We start from the raw sequence: 21,257 nt of genomic DNA, 5'->3' as shown, positions 1-21,257 counted from the left end.
CCAGTCCTGAAAACACCAAAATGAAGATCCAGCAAAATGCAAATGAAAACCATCCAGGGCCAGGGTTTTTCCCAGCAGACAATGGATCACTAATTAAACAGACACAAATCCTCCTTGTTTATCCTCCTACCATGAGGCCTTGCCACCAACAACAGAACAATACACAGATTGACATTTAAATCACTCTTCTCAACCTAGGGTCACACAATATATATATATATATATATATATATATATATATATATATATATCCCACTCATTTCCATGCCAGCATTCTCTGAAAATGCCAAGCACAGATACAAGTGAAACATTAGGAATAAACTCTTCTAGAACAGCCCCCAACCCCCCCCACAAAACAATGTATAATTGCTTTCTTAATTATAAATTTCTGTAGATCTTTGCTATAGGTAAGGCTGTTAGCAATGACAAACCACCTCTGAGTATTCCATGACTAATAAAACCCTATGAAATTCATGGCGTCAACCAGACTGAATGACTCAATTCCGCTTTTAAGTATTAAGTAACCATTAAAAGTCCTGGATGAAGATGAGTTACAGTCAGCAGTAGCGCAGTCCCACACATGATGGAACAAAAACAAAAATAACTATGCCACACGTAGCTCTACTCTCCAGAAACACATATGTAAGATAAACTGCTGCCAAGTCATGCTTCAATCAGTGTTTCATTGCTTCTTCCAATGTTAACAGCATGTTACAGAAAACTATGTGTGGAAATTGGCATGGGTGAGTAACTCACTCAGTTTATATTTTCACATGTGATTACCCAATCAGCACCTTCTGGACCAGACACAATCTGTGCACTTCTGAACTTGCAACACATTTCAAGACCAAACATAAAGTGTTATTGCATGGACATCTGAAAAGGACAGGTTAAATACTGCCAGTCAGGAAGGCAGAAGGTTCAATTACCACTCTGACAGAGTGGGCTTGGATTATAATGACTTGTTCTTTTTTAGCCAGTTCATAGGCAAGGAGATCTTCTGAAACCACACACTTCAAGAGTCTTTATGATGACATCAGTTGACATAGCTTAGAATTTGAGTAAAACACAAAGAGTCTGCTATCTTTCTTGAGTTTGATGGTCATTCAACTAAAAGACAAACACTCTATGAACATCCAGGGAATTGGAGCGCCTTCAAAATCAGAGGGTGGGGTTTTGCAGGAAGGCAAAACAATGTCCTGATTCAGGTGAAAGGAAGACACAAACTTTGGAAGAAAGGATATGTCAGGACCAAGGACAACCTTCTCTCGATGGAAACAAAGGTAAGGCAGATCAACTCTCACAGTGCATAGCTCACTAGATCTCCTTGCTAAGATGATAGCAATGATGAAGGCAGCCTTTTAGGTAAGTAGTTTGAGATCACAGGGAGCCCTGGGTTCAAAGGGCCTCCTGGATAATTGTGACAATACAGGTTCTAAACTCCATGCTGGAGTCAGACCTGACATAAGAAGGTGCAGACTTTTGTACTCCCTGAGAAACATTTTAACTATCAGATCTTGGAAACAGGAAAACTTGACCAGCCAGCTGGAAGTCAGATGAGATGTTGGCAAGGTAGCACTTTAACAAGGAAAAGGAGAGGCCCAAATCCAAAAGAGACAGAAGGAAATCCAGTACAGCCTGGATTTGAACTTGGGATAGAAAGCTGTTTCAACAAAAAGAAACAGCACAAACTTGTTCTATTTACAGGAATATGATATCTGCATCGATGGCTTATGAGCAGCCTCAACAATGTTCAGGATTTGAAGAGGCAGCATTATAAAGGTTGAATCTTTCATACAGTCAGACAAAAGGTCATGACATCTAGGTGACGAACCTGTCCATTGTGGATGGTAAGCAGGTTGAAACTGGCAGGGAGACAGATGTACGTTCGTTGAGCTAGATGAAGGAGAAGTGTGATGTGTAGCTGTTTCAGACACCATGACATTATCAGGATCACATCCACTTGGTCTGTCCATAGCTTGGATATCTTACTGGTAAAAGGTGGAAATGCATAGACCAGGAGTCAGTTTCAACTGAAAAGGTGTCACCTAGCAATTTGAAAGAGTACTGGCAACACTGCTTGTCTGCTGGACTCGTGAAGAGATTGACCCGCAGAGCGTCCCACTGGTAGAAGAAAAGTGTCAGGATGGAGCATCTAGTTGAGGCATTAATTAGATGTTCTGCTGAGTTTGTATGCCAGAGTGTTTTGGTCTCCTGTACTGCTACAAGGAAGATCTTCCTCAAATGCATCAGTCCTAGATCCATAACATTAGACATAGTAGAGTGTTGGAACTTTGTTCCTTCCTGCTTGTACAGTTAATATATTACAATTGTGTTGTCAGCAATGACCTGAATGGTGTTGCATTGCAGGAAGGATTCAAAGGCTCAAAGGGCTTTCTGCACCATTAACATCTGAAGGGCACTAATGTGAAGAATGGCCCCTTCACTTGACCACTTGGAGAGACTGTTCAAGTCAATGCCTCAGCCCTCCAATGACACATGCCATGATTAAGAGGCATGGCTGAGGGAGAAGGAAAGGCATGCCTGCCTAAACACTGTGAGGACTGAGGCACCAGTTTGGAGATTGGAGGATGTACTGAGACATGTTGAGTCTCATGAGAGGGAAATCCCTCAATGGGTCAAAAAACTGAGGAACCACAATTGCAACAGCTGGAATTGAGGTGACTGTGGTAATGGAAACCATAGGACCATGCAAGACCTGGACCAATCAGGCTGGAAAAATTTGAGAATGCTGGCACTTATGAATTGTCTGTACCAGAGTATGAAACTTCTCCTTTGAAAAGTAAGCAGCAGCCAAGATGGAGTGTAGAGTCACGGCAATGAACTTCACCCTCTGGGATGGTTCCAAGTAGAATTTCTCAAGGTTGACAATGAGACTGAGAGAATAAAGGTCAATAATGTATGGTATGTGCAAAATTAGTTGCATGATCTGGCTACCAGGAGTCAAAAGCATCAATCCTCCTCTGTTTACAGCAACTACAGCTATATATTTGGTGAATATCCAAGGTGCTGTGGAAAGTCCAAAGGGGAGGACGTGGAACTGAAAAAGCTCTTCTCCCCATAGTAAACCATAGGAAGCATTGATTTGATAGTCAAATACCAATATAGAAGTAGGTATTCTTGAGACTGAGCATCACAAACCAATCTCGTCTTTGCAACAAGGGGAAAATGGATGATAGAGTAAACATCCTGAAATACCTGGGTGGAATGTAAGCATTGACATCTCTGAGGTCCAGAATGGGATGAAGACCCCTGTCCTTCTTGTTGACAATGACATATTGGGAGAAGAACCCCCAGTGGATTGGCATTGAAGTGAAGGATTCAACAATACCTTAGTCAAGATGAATATCAGAAGGGTGAGTTATGCAGATTATCTTTGTCAGTGGATACTCCTCGAACTCAATAGCATACTCATTTCAGATGACATCAAGGACCCAAGTGTTGGTGGAAACTGCAGCCCAACCATGCTGGTATTGAGCCAACCTGTTGCCAAAAGTTGGTGATGTTGGTGAGGAAAAGAGGGAAAGAGAAGTAAAAAAATGCCTCCTTTTCTTGAACAGGTGATATTTGGAAGACAAAGCCTGACGTTTTCCAGAAGCAGTGGAAGACTGGGAGGAATACTGGGACCATTGTGTGAAAGTCCAACTGAAGGTGTACCTCTGGCCAGAGGTCAGCTGCTGCCACCTGAATCAAAGGCTGAAGGAAGATTAAGAGTGAGAAAGCATGTCTAATTTTCTTGCATCGGACCTCATCTTATGAGTGAATTCAAGTTTCTCATCTGTTCCTTTATTAAGAGTCCAGATTCATGGAAAAGCAAGTCCTCGATCGTGGCTTTGGCCACAGTGGAGGCAAGATTTCAACCAGGTATGTCTTCTCAATGCCAAAGCCAGCATCTTTACCAAACAATCAGTGACAGGACACACTGAATTAATTTGCTGTCCCGCTTCCATTAGCTTCCATTAGCAGATCATTGGCAAGGTGCTTTTCCTCATTCGGGAGCTTATCAAACAGTGGCAGAACCCTCTCCCACAGGTTCTGCTGATAAGCTCCCATGCAGGTTATATAATTCACAACACACAAACCCAGGGCAGATGATGAGTAGAACTTCTTAGCCATTAGGTCCAGTTTGTAATTCTCCTTATTAACTGGAGTGGAATGAGACTTCTGAAGGATCTTGAGATGCTTCGACTACCACTGAATTTGGCTTCAGATGTTCCAGGAGCTGCTCCTATTCCATGGTCAAAGGAATTGTTGATGGGACATCCTGGGGACATCTCACATTCTTGAGAAGAGGTGCCAGGAACGGAATGGATGCCAGAATAGGGACCTTTGTCTGAATTCGCTTGTTTACTGGATCCATTGGCTCTAACTCTTGATTTTTGACATACAAATCAAGTGGATTTGCCATTTGGAATTTCTGAACACCATCAGTAGGCGAGAAAGATTCACTCCCAATGAGATGAGGAGCCAATGACCTACAAGGAGGCATGTCAGACGACGTGTCTGAGCCAGCAGTTGAGGGAGTCTGAGATGGAGAATGTGGCTGTGGCAGGCAATGGCTTTTGTTGTTTTGTCAATACCAGTGGAAGCTCTTGCAGTACGTCTGGCAATCATTCCTGAGGTTGTTTTTTATCTGAGGCATCAGTTGGACAAGTTGTCTGATGAACATGGGAGACAGGGGTTGACAGTAAGATGAGAGATGTAGAGATCTAGTTGGTTATGGTTCCACTGAATGTTCCCAAACTGGATGTCATAGAATTGGACAGTGTCCATGAAATAATGCCCATAGTACCTGTCATAATACATTTCTCTTGGAATGCAACAGCAATAAGGCGAGTCAGTAGAGGTGCCTAGAATGATCTCAAAAATCATTCTGTTTTGAGAGTCACCACAATATCTTCAATCGCATGCAGAAATGTGCCTTGAGGAAGCTCTATCTCAATATCAAGGAGATGGGGAATGAGAGGATGAAGTATCAGAGAAGCAGACAATTTCTCAATGTGGAGGAGACAGGATTCATACTGGGGTTTGCCAAGTAGGCACCACTGCAGATGCCAATGCCCATACCAGCACAGACAGTAGACTGTTGTCCTGGGGGAGGAACTCAATAGTCTCCCCTTCAAATCCCAATCCAACCTGAACTTGCAGAACCTGGAGAGAAAGGATGAGTAGCGGTTGACACCAGGAGTGCATCAGATTCAGTAATTTCACACAGAACTGTCTTGAGCAGTCTTATGCTCTTTTCTAGAGTGTTTTTGCCTCCTCCTCATGAAGGATGAGTGCTCAATCACAATGGGGGAGCATGAGGTTTGAGACGCTGCTTCCAAGATGAACAGCTGGCTGCTGATTCAGAGACCTTGGGGTTGTGAGGTTGCTTTATAGAAGACTGGCCTATTGCCAGTTCTGAGGTTGCTCTTGGCAGCCCATAAATAGTTGGTAGTCAGTGGCCACTGAGATTTTAAGGCTTGCTAATACAGAAGTGCCTTTAGCTGTGATTCCTGGTTCTTGTGAGCTTGAGATATAAAGGCCTTATCATGGGCACAGGTGCTACCACTATGTACCTCACCAAGGCACAGCACACAATGTCAGTGTCTATCACTGCCAGGAAGATCAGATCCACAATCACCTCTTAAATGTTGATGTAGACACCATTACTGAGGGGGATAAACAAGCCAAAGCTAAATTAACAAGCCTGGTTGGATGCCTTCAAGGCAAGAAAACCAAAGCTGCAGGAAGTCAGGAAGAAGAGTCAATGGACAGACCAAGTCAATTAGGATAAGTCAGAGAATGTCAAAGCAGAATACAACATCTGAGTGGAATCAACAAATCAAGCCAAATTTCCAAAAAAGGACCATTAGGACATAAATATTCAAGCAAGTTTCCTTATTGCTTACATGGCAGAGGGAAAGAAACTGAGATAAATGAGAGGAAAAAGTGAGGTATAGAGCTGAGGATAGATGGAGCTACCACCCAAAATTTTGCCTACCTATTCTATAATGTTCCAAAAATGCACTGCACAGATGCAGGATAACACAATGTGTGAGCCAAAGAGAGCACAAGAAACAGATTACACATTTTAGAATGGAAGAAAGGCTTGACTGAATAAGAACCCAGACTAGAATGAGTTTGGTACTGGAAAAGTCTCATAACAAGACTGTGTTTCAAATGTACTCATCCCTAGAGCAGCTGGAGAATACAAATCTTTAGTGTATAGCCACTGTAAGTCGACCTCATGTGTAAGTCGAGGGCAGGTTTTGGAGCCAAAATTATGGATTTTGCCATGACCCGTGGATAAGTCGAGGACAAAACTTGGAGGCTCTGCAGTGTGTGTATCTGTGCACACACCAAGAGAGATTCTAATTAAGGCTTTTTGATTCAGCATTCCAACTTTGCTTTCATCCTTCATTCCCAGACAGTGGCAACCAATGCGGGTGGGAGAGGGACTCCGTTTAACCGCAATTAATCACCCAGGACTCCTTCTGCTTGGCTCAAGAGAAAAAGAAACTCTCCATGGGGAAATCTGAAAGAGTTGCTATAACATACTGGCTTGTAAATAAGTCAACCCGAGATCTTGAGGTCAATTTTGGGGGATACATTTTTAGACTTATAGACGAGCATATAAGGTATGTTACAGAGGATGAAGATCACAAACAAACCATCAACTTGGAAACCATTTACTGAGCTAAACCTAGATGCCCCTTCTAATGTAATGGCACATCAAATGTCAGTGCTGCTTCCTATGATGGCTGACAACCAAAAATATTTATCACTACTATGCTCAATGAGGACTTTGGCTTGTACTTCTTAAACAATTGGTCCACAACACATATGACAAATTACGTTTAAATGTCTTGAACAATACTGTTGATAAAAGTAGTAAAGCATTCACCATGAACAGCAAAGACCCAAAATATGCTTAAAGAACATAAAAGCAGTTTGTAGTTTTGATAGCAAATTGTGGTGGCCTCAATAACAAAAAATAAGCCCACTTATAGCAATTATGTGGCCTGTGGGATCAGTAACGCTTCTTGTCACAATGGTGAGTAACTGACAAGCTTTACAACTCCATCTAGAAGGAAGTGTACAGGCACTGAATAATTGTATTGCCAATTTCAGAAATCCCACAGGTCTTGTCCCTTGTACATGTATTCATCAATTTCCCCTACATTCCCACTTCACTTCCCATACAGCCCACAATCTCTTGCTGGCTAAAAATTCCAGGAACTGGGTGCACAATTAAAACGAATAAAGCAGGGGGAAAGGGGAGGTAGTCATTCCAATCTGTTTTAGATTTTGTTGACAGCAGAAAATTTACCCTGGCTCAAATGTGTTTAATGGCAAAATCCATCCCTATCTCCATTTATTTATTTACAGGCAGGGACAATCTAGATCATAGGCAGAGAGCACATTCATGCCCCTCCAACTCCATAGCCAACCAATCCTATGTGAACTTCCTCATGAAAATCAGCTGGGGAAACATTTTCTGTTTCTGATGATGCAAGCCTTCCTTTCTCATCACTAAGTGGGGAAAGGCCTAATGTTTGATTTAAAGGCAAGACGCAAGTGGATTCCTTTCTCCCAAGTGGCGCAGGGGAAAAGATGGGTGTTTGGGGAGAAGTTTTGCAGGCCACGAGTCTGCACAGTCTGTATTAGATACAGGGGTAACCATCCCTGTCAAAGGACCTGAATGGTTTTGGGCAACAGTATGGATTATGTGTAAGTTCCATGATTATATACAACTGTTATCACTTTCCAAAATTATAACTGCATTTATGACTGTAAATAAGCAGCAAGCGTATCAGTCCCCCCCTCCCTCGTTTCTCTGGTTTCTTCTGGCATGGCTATATGAGGTTCAATGGTATAGCATTAAATATGTACCTAGAAAACTATTATTAGCCTTAGCTATGGTTTAATGGTACAGTCAGCCCTCCTTATCCATGGATTTTTTTATCCATGGATTCAAGCATCCCCAGCTTGAAAATATTAAAACAAAAAGTATACATTCCAAATAGGAAATCTTGATTTCCCATTTTATATGAGGGACACCACTTGCTATCCATTGTACAGTGCGCCCTTGCTTTACGTGGGGGATCTGCTCCAGACTCCCCCACGTAAAGCAAATTCCACGCATGCTCGAGGCCCATTTAATTGAATGGGGCTTGTGCATGTCACCCCTAATGGGACGCGCCACCCCTTCCTCCCTGCGCGGCTTTCAGCATGGCGCACTATTTAATGCAACATGAGCATTCAGAGATTTTGTTATCCACAAGGGGGCTGGAAACAAACCCCAGTGGATGCCAAAGGGCCACTGTATAAACGTCAGCCTGTGAACATGTCTTGTTTCAATAAACCAGTTAAGAAAAACCAGTATATAGTTCAAATGATAAACTCTACAGAAGTTAAAAACAGTAAATAGTTTCACGTCTCTTTGCAGCTATAAATAGTATAAGAGAGGATTACATGACTCCAATCTAGGCCCCATGAGACCAAAGGTTGACCACATATTGGCAACAAAAAAGTACCACATTTTCTAGCGTATAAGGCGACTGGGCCCCAGGTCGCATGCAGACAGATCCCTGGCTTCCTATAGGCCAAATTAAGGGGGTCTGGCACCCACATGCGTTGGCATGAGGGAGCCTCTGTGGAGATCTGGAAGGCGAGTGTCAGAAGTGGCAATAGGGCCTCCCACAGTTCAGCATGCTGCGGAGGCTGCTGGAGGAGTGGAGTAGCCAGGGCGGCGGCAAGGCATAAGGGGCCGTCTCTTTCCCTCGGCCCGACCATCCTTCTCCCGCCGGATCGGCTCTGGAGTGCTTCTCCGCCACCTTTTCTAGCAATGGCGGCGAGAGAGAGCCTGGCCGCTGTGCCTGCTGGGATAGTAACCCACAAGGACTCCGGAGGCAGAGAGGTGGCTACACCATTCGCCTGTGCAGGCCGCCAAAGACAATCTGGCGTATAAGATGGGGGTTAAAAAGTCGTCTTATACACCGGAAAATATGGTAGGTTTTGCGTTTAAATAATTCATTTCCACATTGGGAGTCAATTAACACATCTGTGGAGCTTGAGGAATGCTGATTCCTCAGTAAGGCACACTACTGACACAAGATGTTTTAATGTGGAAGCTTGTTCACAGAAAAACAGTATTTTTTTGCTACCAGCAATGGTCATGGATGTGTCTGTAAATATTGCTGGTATTTTGTGAGGCTAACAGATTACGTGTTGCCCACTAATGTTCTATCATAATCAATGAGCAATATGTAACTCAGGATGGATTCCATTATGTGGATCCAGCTGAGTCATAGGAGGATAAAAAAAACTACCAAAACTGAGGGGGCAAAGCATGATCTCACGAGGTTATGAGGCATATGCCACTGGGGAAATTTTAGTACTGTAACCAGTACTCTACAAAGACTCGTTTTAATTTTTTTTAAACAAAGTAAACAAGACAAAATCAGCAAGACTGAAAAACACGGTAATTCTTCGGAATAGACTAGGTTTATAAGATGCATAACGCACCCTGACAACGTCCCACTATGGCAGTGGCAAAATGTAATCAATTTTCAAACTCCATTCACAGATGCTTCATCTGCTTCAATATTCCTACATTATACTTCCCTGAACTATCTCTTCATGCTTCTACTTCATGCTTTTACATTAGTGACAACTAATGTAAAAGTTTAGTTCCATCTCATGATGTGACTTTCTAACTAATGAAGTATCCTCCTATTTATTTTGCTTGCTCAACAATTTCATTTGCTTCTTTTATTATGGAACTCAAGACTGTGCATATATAGGTCCTATGCAGTCTCTAATCATGGTACTAAACCCAGCAATCTGCTTCAGTACAGCGGGGTGACAGTGTATGTGCAAATCACAAAAGGTGTGAAGATGGCTTCAGTAACAAATAGGCATATTCATCAAGTAGGTGCTATTGAATATAACAGCTAAATGGAAGTTCCACATCCATGTATCTCTAAATAGCATGTGGAAGGTACTAACTAGATAGAGAGAGGTTGCTGCCTTCAAGTCCTGCTTGTGAACTTCCCAAACTCCAATGATTAACTATTATTCACTGTGCTGTGATAAAGATGGAGTAAAGAATCTGTGGCCCTCTGCAAGCTACCAGATTGAGCCTCTAGACAGAAGAATTTGCCCCTTCCCTTTCCACTCTCTGGTCAGTGAAGGAATGAAGACAGAGAACAGTAAGAAAAGGGAGTGGCAGAGGTCAGCTGGGAAAGCCCTCACCTATTCATAGCATATGGTCCTTGGCACTAAAGTCTTTCCTCTCCAGGAAAAACACAACATTAATGTGATATGGCATTTTATCAACAGAGATAAGTTCTTCCTATGGTAAAGTTTCACCTCAACAGATCACATGAAATACACTTTGATGCTAGCAATAAGTGAACCCAATTTTTTTCCAGGGGGGAGGGGGAGCTACTATTTCAACAAGTTTGTTGAACAAGGAATGAATTTTAAAACTTAAATCAAACTTAGAATATATTTTCATAAGACAAATATAAACTAAATTGGCAGCAATTGATTTGCTACACAAATTTTGTTCAGGTAGTGTTTGCAACATGTGATCAACAAAAGGTATATGAAATAGTTGCAGGCATGATTTCTGAAGTTTTAAAAACAGGAGACAAAACAAAATTTTGTTTCTGAATTTTATTTTTAACAGGATGGTTTGCTAATGGAAGGTGCCATCGTTAGAAGAAACGGTCCATGGTTCTCACCTGAAACAAAAGCTAAACAGATGTTAAAGATATCCTAAGAAACTACTTACCCACACGGATGGTAGAAGATGATTAATTAATAATGTTGGCTTTTACTGTGACCTAACTTCCTAAGTATATGCAGGGGATCCATTCCAGACTCTCTCTTCCTGTGTAAGAGAAAAATGCGGGACCTCAAGTCCCGTTTGTGCTCATGTGCACACTGCTATGCACGCAGCATTTTAACATTCGGGGACTGCTGTCCGCGTAAGCTTATAGCCACAGATGGCAAGCCCACATATGGGGTGGGTGCATTGTATTTTATCATACTATGACATTTTGCATTTTTAACATCTGGGGCTTGCCATCTGCATACGTTTAAAAACACAGATGGCAAGCCCATGTATGGGATGGGTGCACTGTATTTTGTCATACTGTGGCATTTTGCCAGTAGACAATTGCTGGCAAAATGAAGGGATGTATTAAGAGAGAAAAAAACCCAAAACAAGCAAGCACATATTTTACATGTTTCTTAAGAACTTATCCAATCTTGAAAATGGAACGCTGCAAAAGTTAGGAGCATTTAAAATGAGGTATGTAAAAAAAAAATAGCACTGGAGTAGGGAACTCTGTTGGGATAAAGGCCTTCTTCACCTCACACCTATCCTGGGGAGATGCACATTTGTGTTCTCATTATACTGGAAGTAACATGATGTTACTTCTAGTTTCAATTTCAGCAAAAAAATCAGTTTCCCAGGGTTTTGGAGCACTGGGAGTCTAGGAGGGGAGAAACAAGCAAGCCATCTAAAGCTATTTTGTGGAAACTTTGGTGGTTCGGGAGCAGTTTTTAACTCTTTAAAAAAAATGGGTTCAAAGCTTTGTGGCATTCTGGGGAGCCACAAATAAGGGGTTGGGACCACATGGAGCCTATGCACCACACTTTCTTCATCACATTTATGCATTACAATCTTATGTTAATATTCATAACTATGTTGAATTAACCACCGTTGGAACACCTGAAGCTATCTTCCTGGAAGTCTCCTGGAACATTAATTAGAATGGTTATATATGTCTAGTGGAGTTGAGGGAAGAAAAAAAAAAGATTTCTCATAGCATACACTTGTTTTCTTGAGCTCAGAAACTCAGGCTGCATTCCTCTACCCACTTACCTGGGAGTAAGTGTCAGTGAACTCAAAAGTACCTATGCCTGAATAGAAATGGGCAGGATTGTACTGTGTGTTTGTATTAGTCCTGGAAGCATTCACCCATTTTAAGGGGACAAATCACCAAATACATGTTTGAACATACTGACTCAAAAGGAGGTGGGAAGTCAATCTTCTCCCCTAATGTCCAAAATCTATGTTTAAAGATATCAGAAGATGTTTTTTAATATCAAACTCTATATCCTATCCCAAGACTAACTGAACATTTATAAAGTTAGAAAAAGAATCCTTTCTACTATGATAGTGCAAAATATTTACTATTGTACAATAGGTAAGTAAAGAAAAGCACTTGTTTGAATAAATATTCACTCTTCGCTTCAAAACAGGCAAAGTTCTGTTGCAAGTGACTGCCCCGAAAAATCATTTAATTAGTTGGAGTGCACCTTTTAGTGTAACATGATCTTAGGTATCTGGAAAACCTTAGAAGGAGCGTAACAGGTCAGAATCATGAAGACTGAGAAGCTCTCAAAACAAATCCAAAATAAAGTTATGCAGAAGCTGAAATTAGAGCTGGGTTATTAAAAAAAATCCAACTATGCAAATCCCCACTTAATCCATTATTACAAATGGAATGAATATGGTCAAACCATTCTTTTAAACTCAGTGGCTGAGTAAGGGCATTAGTCAGAGAAACAATCCAGAGGTAATTGGTAACTCTGAATGAATAGCAGACATACACAACCAAGATGATAGAAACTGTCTAGGGGACAGCTATCTTCTAGAAAATCCATAAAGCTGGGCTTTATGGGAAAGTGGCGAGAAGAAAGCCAGCACTGAAATAAAGCCTACTGAAAGTTTGTAAAAATAATGTGTGAGACACAGCAAATACATGGGAAAAGGCTCTCTGTTGTGAAGAGATCAAAACTGAACATTTTGTTCTTGTCACAGTATGCTATGTGTACACAAGTGTTCACTGCACTGAGAACAACATGAAAACATGGTGGTGGCAGTATCATGCTTCTCCTTGGCAGGAATTGTAAAACTAGTGACAGTTGACAGAAAGATTGACAGAGTGAAATACAGGGCAAATCTGTTTCAGTCTGCAAGGGACAGTGGTTGAAAAATAAAAACCTAAATGTCTTTGAATGTCAAAGTCTAGACCTTAATACAAGTAAGAATCTATTATAAGACCATACATTCTTGTATATCAACCTACGAGAGCTAGAGCAATTCAGTGACAATGAATGGAGAAAAATGACAGGATCCAGATGTCTAATACTGACAGAGACTCAAGAAGACTGCAGCTGTACAGATGTCCCCCACTTCTTTGACAAGGTTAGGGACCAGGATACTGTCAAAAAGCAGAAAGTGTAATATTGTATTATACAATGGTCTGGTCTGTAACTTGTTGAATATGTGGGTGACACCTAAGCACAAATATAAGTATGAATACAGTACATTTCACTCAGGAGAAGCAGGAAGGAAGGCGGCTGCCAGCTCAGCCTGTGTTGCCTCTGCTTCATCTAGAGCAGTGGTTCTCAATCTTTAGTTCTCTAGATTTTTGAGAGTTCAGCTCCCAGAATTCCTGAACAATGAGCATACTGACTGGGACTTTTGAGAATTGAAGTCATAGGCCTGTTACAGACAGCCAAAATAAAGCTGCTTTGAGTCACAGTGGAGGTATGGTGTTTCAATGATGCATGTGTCCCAAGAGTCCAGAAGTCACACCAAAGCCACGCTCCAGTCCATACCTCCACTGTGACTCAAAGCAGCTTTATTTTGGCTGTCTGTAACAGGCCTAAAACACCTGGAGGCCCAAAGGTTGAGCATCTCTGATCTAGAGCTTCTGCTTGGTCCCCAAAGAGCTGTGGCTGGATCTGGGGTTGCTGCTACCACAACCGACACCAAGTAGAGGACAGCACTGTTTCCAAAATGTAATTCATCTCTTCCACTGCAGCCACACTGGGTGCTGCCCATCCAGGGGCATGCTCTCCTACTGGTTAGCCACTGAGTGGCAGCAGACAAGGAGGATTGGTGTCCAAGCTGCAGCAGCGGTAACGCTGGCATGCAGAGGTACAGCCATTGCTAATTGGAAGAGGCAGGAAGGCAGCCAGTGACTGGTACAGCCTGGGCTGCTGTGCAGGCAGCCACTTCCAGCAGCAGCTACAGCCATCGCCTCCCCTGCCACTGCCGCCATCCATTACTTTCCACAAGAGGTCCATGTGCCTGTATAACTGGGGAGGGAGGCAAACTGAACAAAGATGGTATGGAGCACTGAGAAAAGGGAAAAGGGCTCCAAGCAGTACTCACTTGGTCCCAAGCAAGGCTCCGTAGTCGGCTTGGTGCCCCATCCCCACTCAGCTCACTTTGCAAGTAAAGTAGTAAGTGCATGAGTGATCACAAACAAGCCTCCAAAGGTAAGAAGAACTGAGAAAACCCTGTTTTTACTATACTTCCAAATTACAGACAGGTTGCATTGAAAACAAGGGGTCAGCTCTTCCTTTAAGCAAGACATGGGACCGTACATATGTGCAAGCGGTCCCAAGCAAGTCTCCGTATGCAAAAAGAACTGATGAAAGAACAGACCCCTTGTCAAATTAACAGATCTTGCCTGTAATTTGCAAGTATCAAGAAAGCAGAGCATCAAAAAAAAGTCAACAAAAAGTGGGGGTATTTGCTGCCAAACACGCTACTACCAAGTTTTGACTTGGGGTGAGGGTCTTATGCAAGCAACAAGTGCTGGTTTGAGTTTATTCATTTAGCTTTTGTGCCATAATAAAAAATATTTTGCACCATCACAGAATTTAGATTCTTGTATATGTCAAGTGGTAACAATGGCAGTTATGTTAAATCCATTTCAGTTCCAGTTGTAACATAACAAAATGTGAAATAGTACAAGGGGCAAATGTTTTTACAAAGTTCTGTATATTACCTATAAATGTCTAATGTAAATAATTAAGGAAGGTTATCCTAGTCACCTGTTTGAGAGGAAAAAGATGAATAAAGAAACTCTAACATGCATTATTATTACCCCCATGTCTTGGATGCCTTTCCCAAAGACTCTAATAATCTCATAGATTAAATATATGAGCTAAAAACAAACTACAAACTAATTATAATGATAATCAACTGGCCTAAGGATGATATTAAAAACCAGCCAATTACATCCTGGAGACAAATAAATATCTTTACCTGGTCCTGAAAATATGATAATGTTGGGGCCAGGGAGAACATTTCTGAGGTGGGGGCAAAATTTAAAAAGGTTGTCTTCCTTGTCTCCAAGACTCTGCTAAAGGAAGTATTCAGAACAAGTCTCTAAATGTTGTTTTCAGATTATGGGCAGGTTGAGGAGGGATGGTGCATTTCATCAAATATCAGGATCCTAAGTGGTGTAAGGCTTTAACAACAATCTAAATTGAACCCCCAAATTTAACTGCAGATAGTGAAGCTTGGCCAGAATAGGTGTTATATGACCAGACCTTCTGGTCTCAGTGATCAATCTGACCACTGCATTCTTCACTACCTATATTTTCCAAATCATCTTCAAAGTCAGCTCCCTCTATTTTACCCTGAAGTATTCTAACTTTATAGTTACTACCCAAAACCAGATTACCCCTGTTCAGACAGAAATATACCGTGGAGGATCGTAGCTGGTCATTTGTGGGGGGACAGTAGACATTTATACAGAAAAAGGTTTTCCCTGTATCGGTATTGATTTGGACTGGTAAAAGATAGAAATATACCTAGTCCCATAGCCAACACACTCAGTGCCATAGCTGGCAATAACAGAACTAGGGGAATCCCCAGGCTTCTATATATCCAATGGGGGGGGGGGGGGGAGTTTCAATAGACAAAAGTATATTAATTAAGAAAGAAAAACTAGAGACAAAACTACCACAACAAAGTCACGCACTTCCAATGTTTGCTCTTTCTCTGTGAGGACTTCTTTTTGGCATCGCAGAAAGTCTGACAACATTCGCGTTAGCTGTTTTCTATCATCTATTTCAGCTGCCAACCTGCCATTGTAATCCGCCAACAACATACACGCATCATCTACCATCTTGGAAAGCTGTTCCCCAGAATCTTTATCTGGAAAGTAAAAAATATATATATTTATAATGCAACAAATTAAAAAAAAAACTTGTCGCAACCTACCAGTTGAGTTACTGCATAACTTCCCATACCTGTTATTCTGTTAAGTAAGGAAACATCTTGGACCTCTATGGGTAATGAGGCTATCCTTTGATGAACTGCTGCATCTCCAGAGGCTGCATTTTCTAATTCTTGTAATGCTCTTATGAGATCTGCAGTCTGAAAAAGGTAAATTACTTTAGAAAAGAATAATATATTAACAGAATGATGGCACCAGAACCAGTGTGGTGTAGTAATTAGATTACTGGGACATGACTAGGGAGATATGGGGTCAAATCTCCACTTGACCATAAAAGCCAATAGGCGACCTTAGTTTACTACAGCGGCTCCCAAACTGTGGCCCTACCAAGAGTTTTGGACCTCAGCTCCCAGAATCCCAGACTACTGGCCAAGATGAGTGAGGCTTCTGGGTGCTGACGTCAGCAGCTCCCAAACACCCAGAGGACCTGAGTTTGAGAATCTCTGGTCAAGTAACTCTCTTTCAGCCTGGACTACCTCACAGAAATGTTGTGGAGAGCATGTACTACCTTGAATGCCTTGGGGAAAAGGCAGGATATAATACATAATATGAATAAACAACACATTAGAAAGCTCAACCTAGGTCCTGGCACAAAATGTCACATTCCAGCATTCTGTTATTCAGGGGACAAATCAAACTGTTTCTTTCGATTAGAGTAGTCTCACCCTATCAATGGGAACTTGGTAAATTAACACATCCTAGAGTAAGAATTCAGGCCCAGGGTTGCAGATTCTTTCCTTCAATCTTGATCATCCATCCTTGTTGCGTTTTCCACCTTCCAACTCCATCAGTCAGCATTTTATTACCATGAGCAAAGTGGGCTGAGAGGAAATTCATCACCACTGCTAGGTGCTTTTTTTTAATCGACTCAATGATTTTGTACCTTTGCAAAGCTCAGGGACCACTCCTCAGTCTGCTGACACTGTATTCTTGGATGTGGATGGTGCTGTGTTGGCTATATAAACAATGACACCCAGAGAACTGAGACCATATTAGTATATACAAGCAGGAGCTCATCCCTAGCATTATCTGAGTCGGTAGCTGAGAGGCCTGAAAGTTGGAACACAGGTCCCTTCTCTAACATGGGCATGTTCATGTGCATTTTTTTCTTCACAATTTTTGAATATTTAAAATGCAACAGGAGATGTGGATTCTGAACCTAACTGAGCCTATGACTGGGACTGAGAAAGGCCCAGATGAGGCTATTTAAGTAGGCTGATGTTTACTCATCCTGAGATCAGCAATATTACAATGGGTTGCACTAAAGGGCTGCTGTAAGCTACTCTTTCAACACAGCCATCCATGCAACAACAGGATTACAACAGTGAAATACACTACAGGTTTGTTCTATTAAGTCAGCCCTCCACATTCATGGCTTTTACTTTCATGGATTTGACTACTGAGAAGTTTCTAACTGCTATTTGACCATCTTGCTCTACTTGCCCCACTCTTTCTTCTCCCCCTACTTTGTCCAATCGCCTCTCCTGCCAACTGTGCCAGCTCCTAATTTTAATGTGAAGAGGAACCCTTTTCCTTTCTCCTCCCTCTTTCCAATGGGAGAAAACAATGGCTGGCAGGCTCAGTCACCTTTGGAAGGGGTGAAAATAAACCTCTGTCCTTTCTCTCCACTCCTTCTAAAAGCAAAAGCCAATGTCTAGTAGGCTCAGCCGCTTTGAAAAGGGTGGAGAAAAAAAACCTTTTCTTTCTCTTCACTCCTTACAAAGGAAGACGTCGATGGCTGGTGGACTCAGCTGCCTTTGGAAGGAGTGAAGAGAACCCCTTCCAAAGGGAGCTGAGGTGCCAACCATTGGCTTCTCCCTTTGTAAGGAACAAATAGAAACAGAGTACCCTATATTTCATTAATAACAGAATCTACAGACAAAGAAAGTGAATCACATTCTACAACTGCACATTTCTTCTTCCATATTGCTAGAATTTTAGCTGAAAGCAAGTTGTTACACTTCGTTTGCTCAGATGATTCAAGCAATGGGACATATTCACAGGACTAACACTTTCTAAATTCCTTCAAGGATTTCAGCCATTGATTCTCATGCTTTTTGTCTAGAATAAGAAGCATTTTCTCTTATATCTTCATACTGTAAAGTCGTTGGTATCAGACAAAGGGAAGAAACCTATAAGTATGTGCCTATAGAAGCCTATAAGTATGTGTAAATTAAACTAGTATGGTCTTGTGTATTACCTGAACCAACGGCTTGGACTTATTTATGTAACATGGTTGGTGGGGTATGTAATCTGGAGATGCCCTCCCAGGTGTTGTTAGACTGCAAGTACCACCATCCTAACAAGCATTGCCAGTGATGAGAAATGCTGGAAATCATATGTCAGTATCATCTGGAGGGCTTTCTGATCATGTAAAAAGGGACACATTAACCAGATGGGCAGTATCATAACTACTTCAACTGGTATCTATCCAGTATAGTGAACTATAAAGCAACTACAGTGCACCCGCATTATATGGGCGCACTATATGTGGCTTTGAGCTTACGCGCAAAGATGCGTAGAGCTGCGCAGAAGCGAGGCGCTACGCATCTCATTCGAATGAATGGGGCTCGAGTATACGCGATATTTGGCTTACGCGGGGTCCTGAATGGATCCTCCACATAAGCCAAGGGTGCACTGTACTCATTACCAGCTATCATAACTAGGATATTGGAGAAATCCTCTATATCATGTGAGCATCCAGATGTTTTTGGACTGCAAATCCCATGATCCCATATGACTGCTGATCCTAGCTAAGACTTCTGGGAATTGTAGTCCAACAGCATCTGAAAAGCCATAGTTGACATCCTCTGCTGTATATCAAAGGAGCAGGGAGATTACTACTGGCCTCTTCCATTCTCACAATAATTAAATAATGCACATACATATATTTCATTCAGAAAAAGAACTCAAAATGCAAAAAACAAAAAAGTAGATCAAAGAACTGGAAGCAAGACTCCAGCTCAGTTTTAAATTTTACAGACTGTCTGTACCTGTGGAGGATCACCCGGAGAACTTTGTGTTGAACAGTTGTCTTCAATTTTTATTTGATCATATGTGCGTTTTCGTGGGTTTTTCTCACCATCTAGAAATGAGAGAGACGATTAGTTAAAAAACAGTTGGGATGATATGTGAATTATAAGAGGCGAAGTTGAATGGACTAAAGTTTACTTACACAAAGCCTGTCTAAGCTGTTCCAATACATCGTTTTCATAAACAGACCTTTCTTCCCAAATAGAGAGTACTCGGCCAAGGTGCTTCTTACAACTCTCATCAGTTTCACTGCAGAGGGGAGAAAATACAAATTCACCACTATTACAAATGAAGGGAATGGAGGATTAACAGAAGTTGTAACTCAGAACCTTATATCAAGTTGTTCCTGTAACTTGTTACCTGATTTTTTTTAATAAGGGAAGAATTAGACATCTCCCTGTTTACTCAGAATTAACAGCCTTGATCTAATAACATTTTTTGGTTTATTACCATCCATAAAGCATGAAAGACCAACTCTTTTTTACATGCTTGAACATACATTGCTAGATCAAGCCTCCTTCACTGAATCTATTATTCACTACAAGGTTTCCCATCCCATATGTGTATGCACATGAGATGACTTCTCTTTAGCTCCTGGGCCCTTCCCAACTTCCTCAGATTCTAACAATTTAGAGGGGGAGCAGAAAAGACTCAAGTCCCCAGAAACTTCCAAGGGACACGATGCTTTATTTAAATGCTATTTCAAACCCATTCATACCGCCTGAAGCTCTGAACACTGGAGGTGATATTCAGATTGCTTCCAGCAGGGGTTTCTGGGTGGTTGAGCTATAGCTCCTGGTCCTTATGACTGCCGACTGTAAGGTGATAGTGCACATTAACAGGGTCTTACTGGTGAGTCACACACCTTAACATAAATGCTTTTCTGCAATATTCTGTATAAGAAGCTGAGAGCAGAATTACATGATATGAAATTGGGGGGGGGGGCTTTCTGGGGCTGAGGAAGGGGGGATAAGGACTGAAGTATGGGCCTGTAAAGAAGGCAGAGAGGAGTAAAGAGAAGGAGGAAAACACTGTATGAGGTTTTTGCAATAACGTCATTATCCTAGCAGGCAGAGGGGGGAAAGGCCAGTGGCAGAGGCAGCTGGAAATTCGCAAATAATAAAATCTACAAAAGAAAAACCTGCAAAAATTTAGGGTTCACTCTACTAATTAATGAAGGGGTAAAACAGATGGGGCAGCTAGGAGCAGTCTCTGGGGGCCCCAGCCACAATCGGGCCCCAACTGGCCCAGGACCATGGTGACCAGCAGGGACGTAGCTAGGATTTTAGGAAGGGGGGGGGGGGGTCCAGACTAAGTGTCACCATTATAATGGGGCTTGGGTGCGGCAGCGCAGCAGCACACGCCATTCTTTTTTCTAATGGAAGGGGGGTCCGGACCCCAAGAACCCCCCCCCCTTGGCTACGTCCCTGCGACCAGACGGCCCATTCCCAAAGCAGACTGCCACTGCAGCCCCAAATGAGCTGCCAGCAGGAGCATTTTTCAAATGTTGCTTTTGCCAGCAGCTTTGGAGCGCCTTCGGGAGCCTCACAGCAGCTCCCAGCCGCATGTGTCATCTGCACTCTACGCCCCCGAAGCAGCCGAAAACTACTCCTTTTGGTTTGTCTGCTTCGGGCTAAAGTTCTCAAGGCCTTCATGTCAAATTCTAAAATATTTACATGTATCCGAATAAATATTATTAATATTACTGAATAAATATTACTGAATTTTGTTCTTTCTGGCAACTATTTAAGTTTAACTGCTTTTGGAAAATGGAAAAATATTTCAGATACGCTTATTAAACAGATAAAATTTTAAAAAAAGAATTAAACTTAGATTTTTAAAATGCTTGTTTGCTTAATGGAAGTCAAACAAATGAGCTAAGTCAGATAACCATTGATATATTGCAATGGAATCTTTCCCCATTCAATATTTTGTAGGAAACAAGTTGTAATGGCAGCTATATTGCTCAATACGCTCACAAAAATTATGTTGTACCTTGAAACATGCTTAAAAGCCTCCACTATGACAGGTGCAAAGTCTTTTGTGAATTCTGGCCCTTTCCTTTTGCTGTTCTGAATAACATCATTGGCCAGGTACAAAAATGTCAGTTTCCTGTTTGGTTTTGCTATTAAAAAAAAAAAGAAAAGAAAAAGA

At 41.8% G+C, this 21,257-nt stretch overlaps 1 protein-coding gene across 5 annotated transcripts in view; it reads right to left on the bottom strand.

Annotated features, from left to right (window-relative positions):
- RPRD1A (regulation of nuclear pre-mRNA domain containing 1A) overlaps positions 1 to 21,257 on the bottom strand; it is a 55,964-nt gene that overhangs the window by 23,035 nt on the left and 11,672 nt on the right. For 2 of the 5 annotated variants that reach the window (XM_089532355.1, XM_089532351.1), the window contains exons 2-7: positions 21,099 to 21,228; positions 19,246 to 19,352; positions 19,064 to 19,155; positions 16,954 to 17,025; positions 16,084 to 16,210; positions 15,813 to 15,988 (exon numbers count right to left, since the gene is read on the bottom strand). In XM_089532355.1, coding sequence (XP_089388481.1) covers positions 15,813 to 15,988; positions 16,084 to 16,210; positions 16,954 to 17,025; positions 19,064 to 19,155; positions 19,246 to 19,352; positions 21,099 to 21,228 — 704 coding nt within the window. Of the gene's footprint in view, positions 1 to 10,674; positions 10,770 to 15,812; positions 15,989 to 16,083; positions 16,211 to 16,953; positions 17,026 to 19,063; positions 19,156 to 19,245; positions 19,353 to 21,098; positions 21,229 to 21,257 lie in introns of those variants that run through there. The other 3 variants (XM_089532353.1, XM_089532354.1, XM_089532352.1) reach the window with 3 other exon arrangements.

This window comes from Sceloporus occidentalis, unplaced genomic scaffold (assembly GCF_023333645.1).
Source record: "Sceloporus occidentalis isolate IW3139 unplaced genomic scaffold, rSceOcc1.0.p SCAF_7, whole genome shotgun sequence".
Classification (NCBI taxonomy): domain Eukaryota; kingdom Metazoa; phylum Chordata; class Lepidosauria; order Squamata; family Phrynosomatidae; genus Sceloporus; species Sceloporus occidentalis.
Note: the sequence above shows the minus strand (reverse complement) of the source record. Positions and strands in the feature narration are given on the sequence as shown.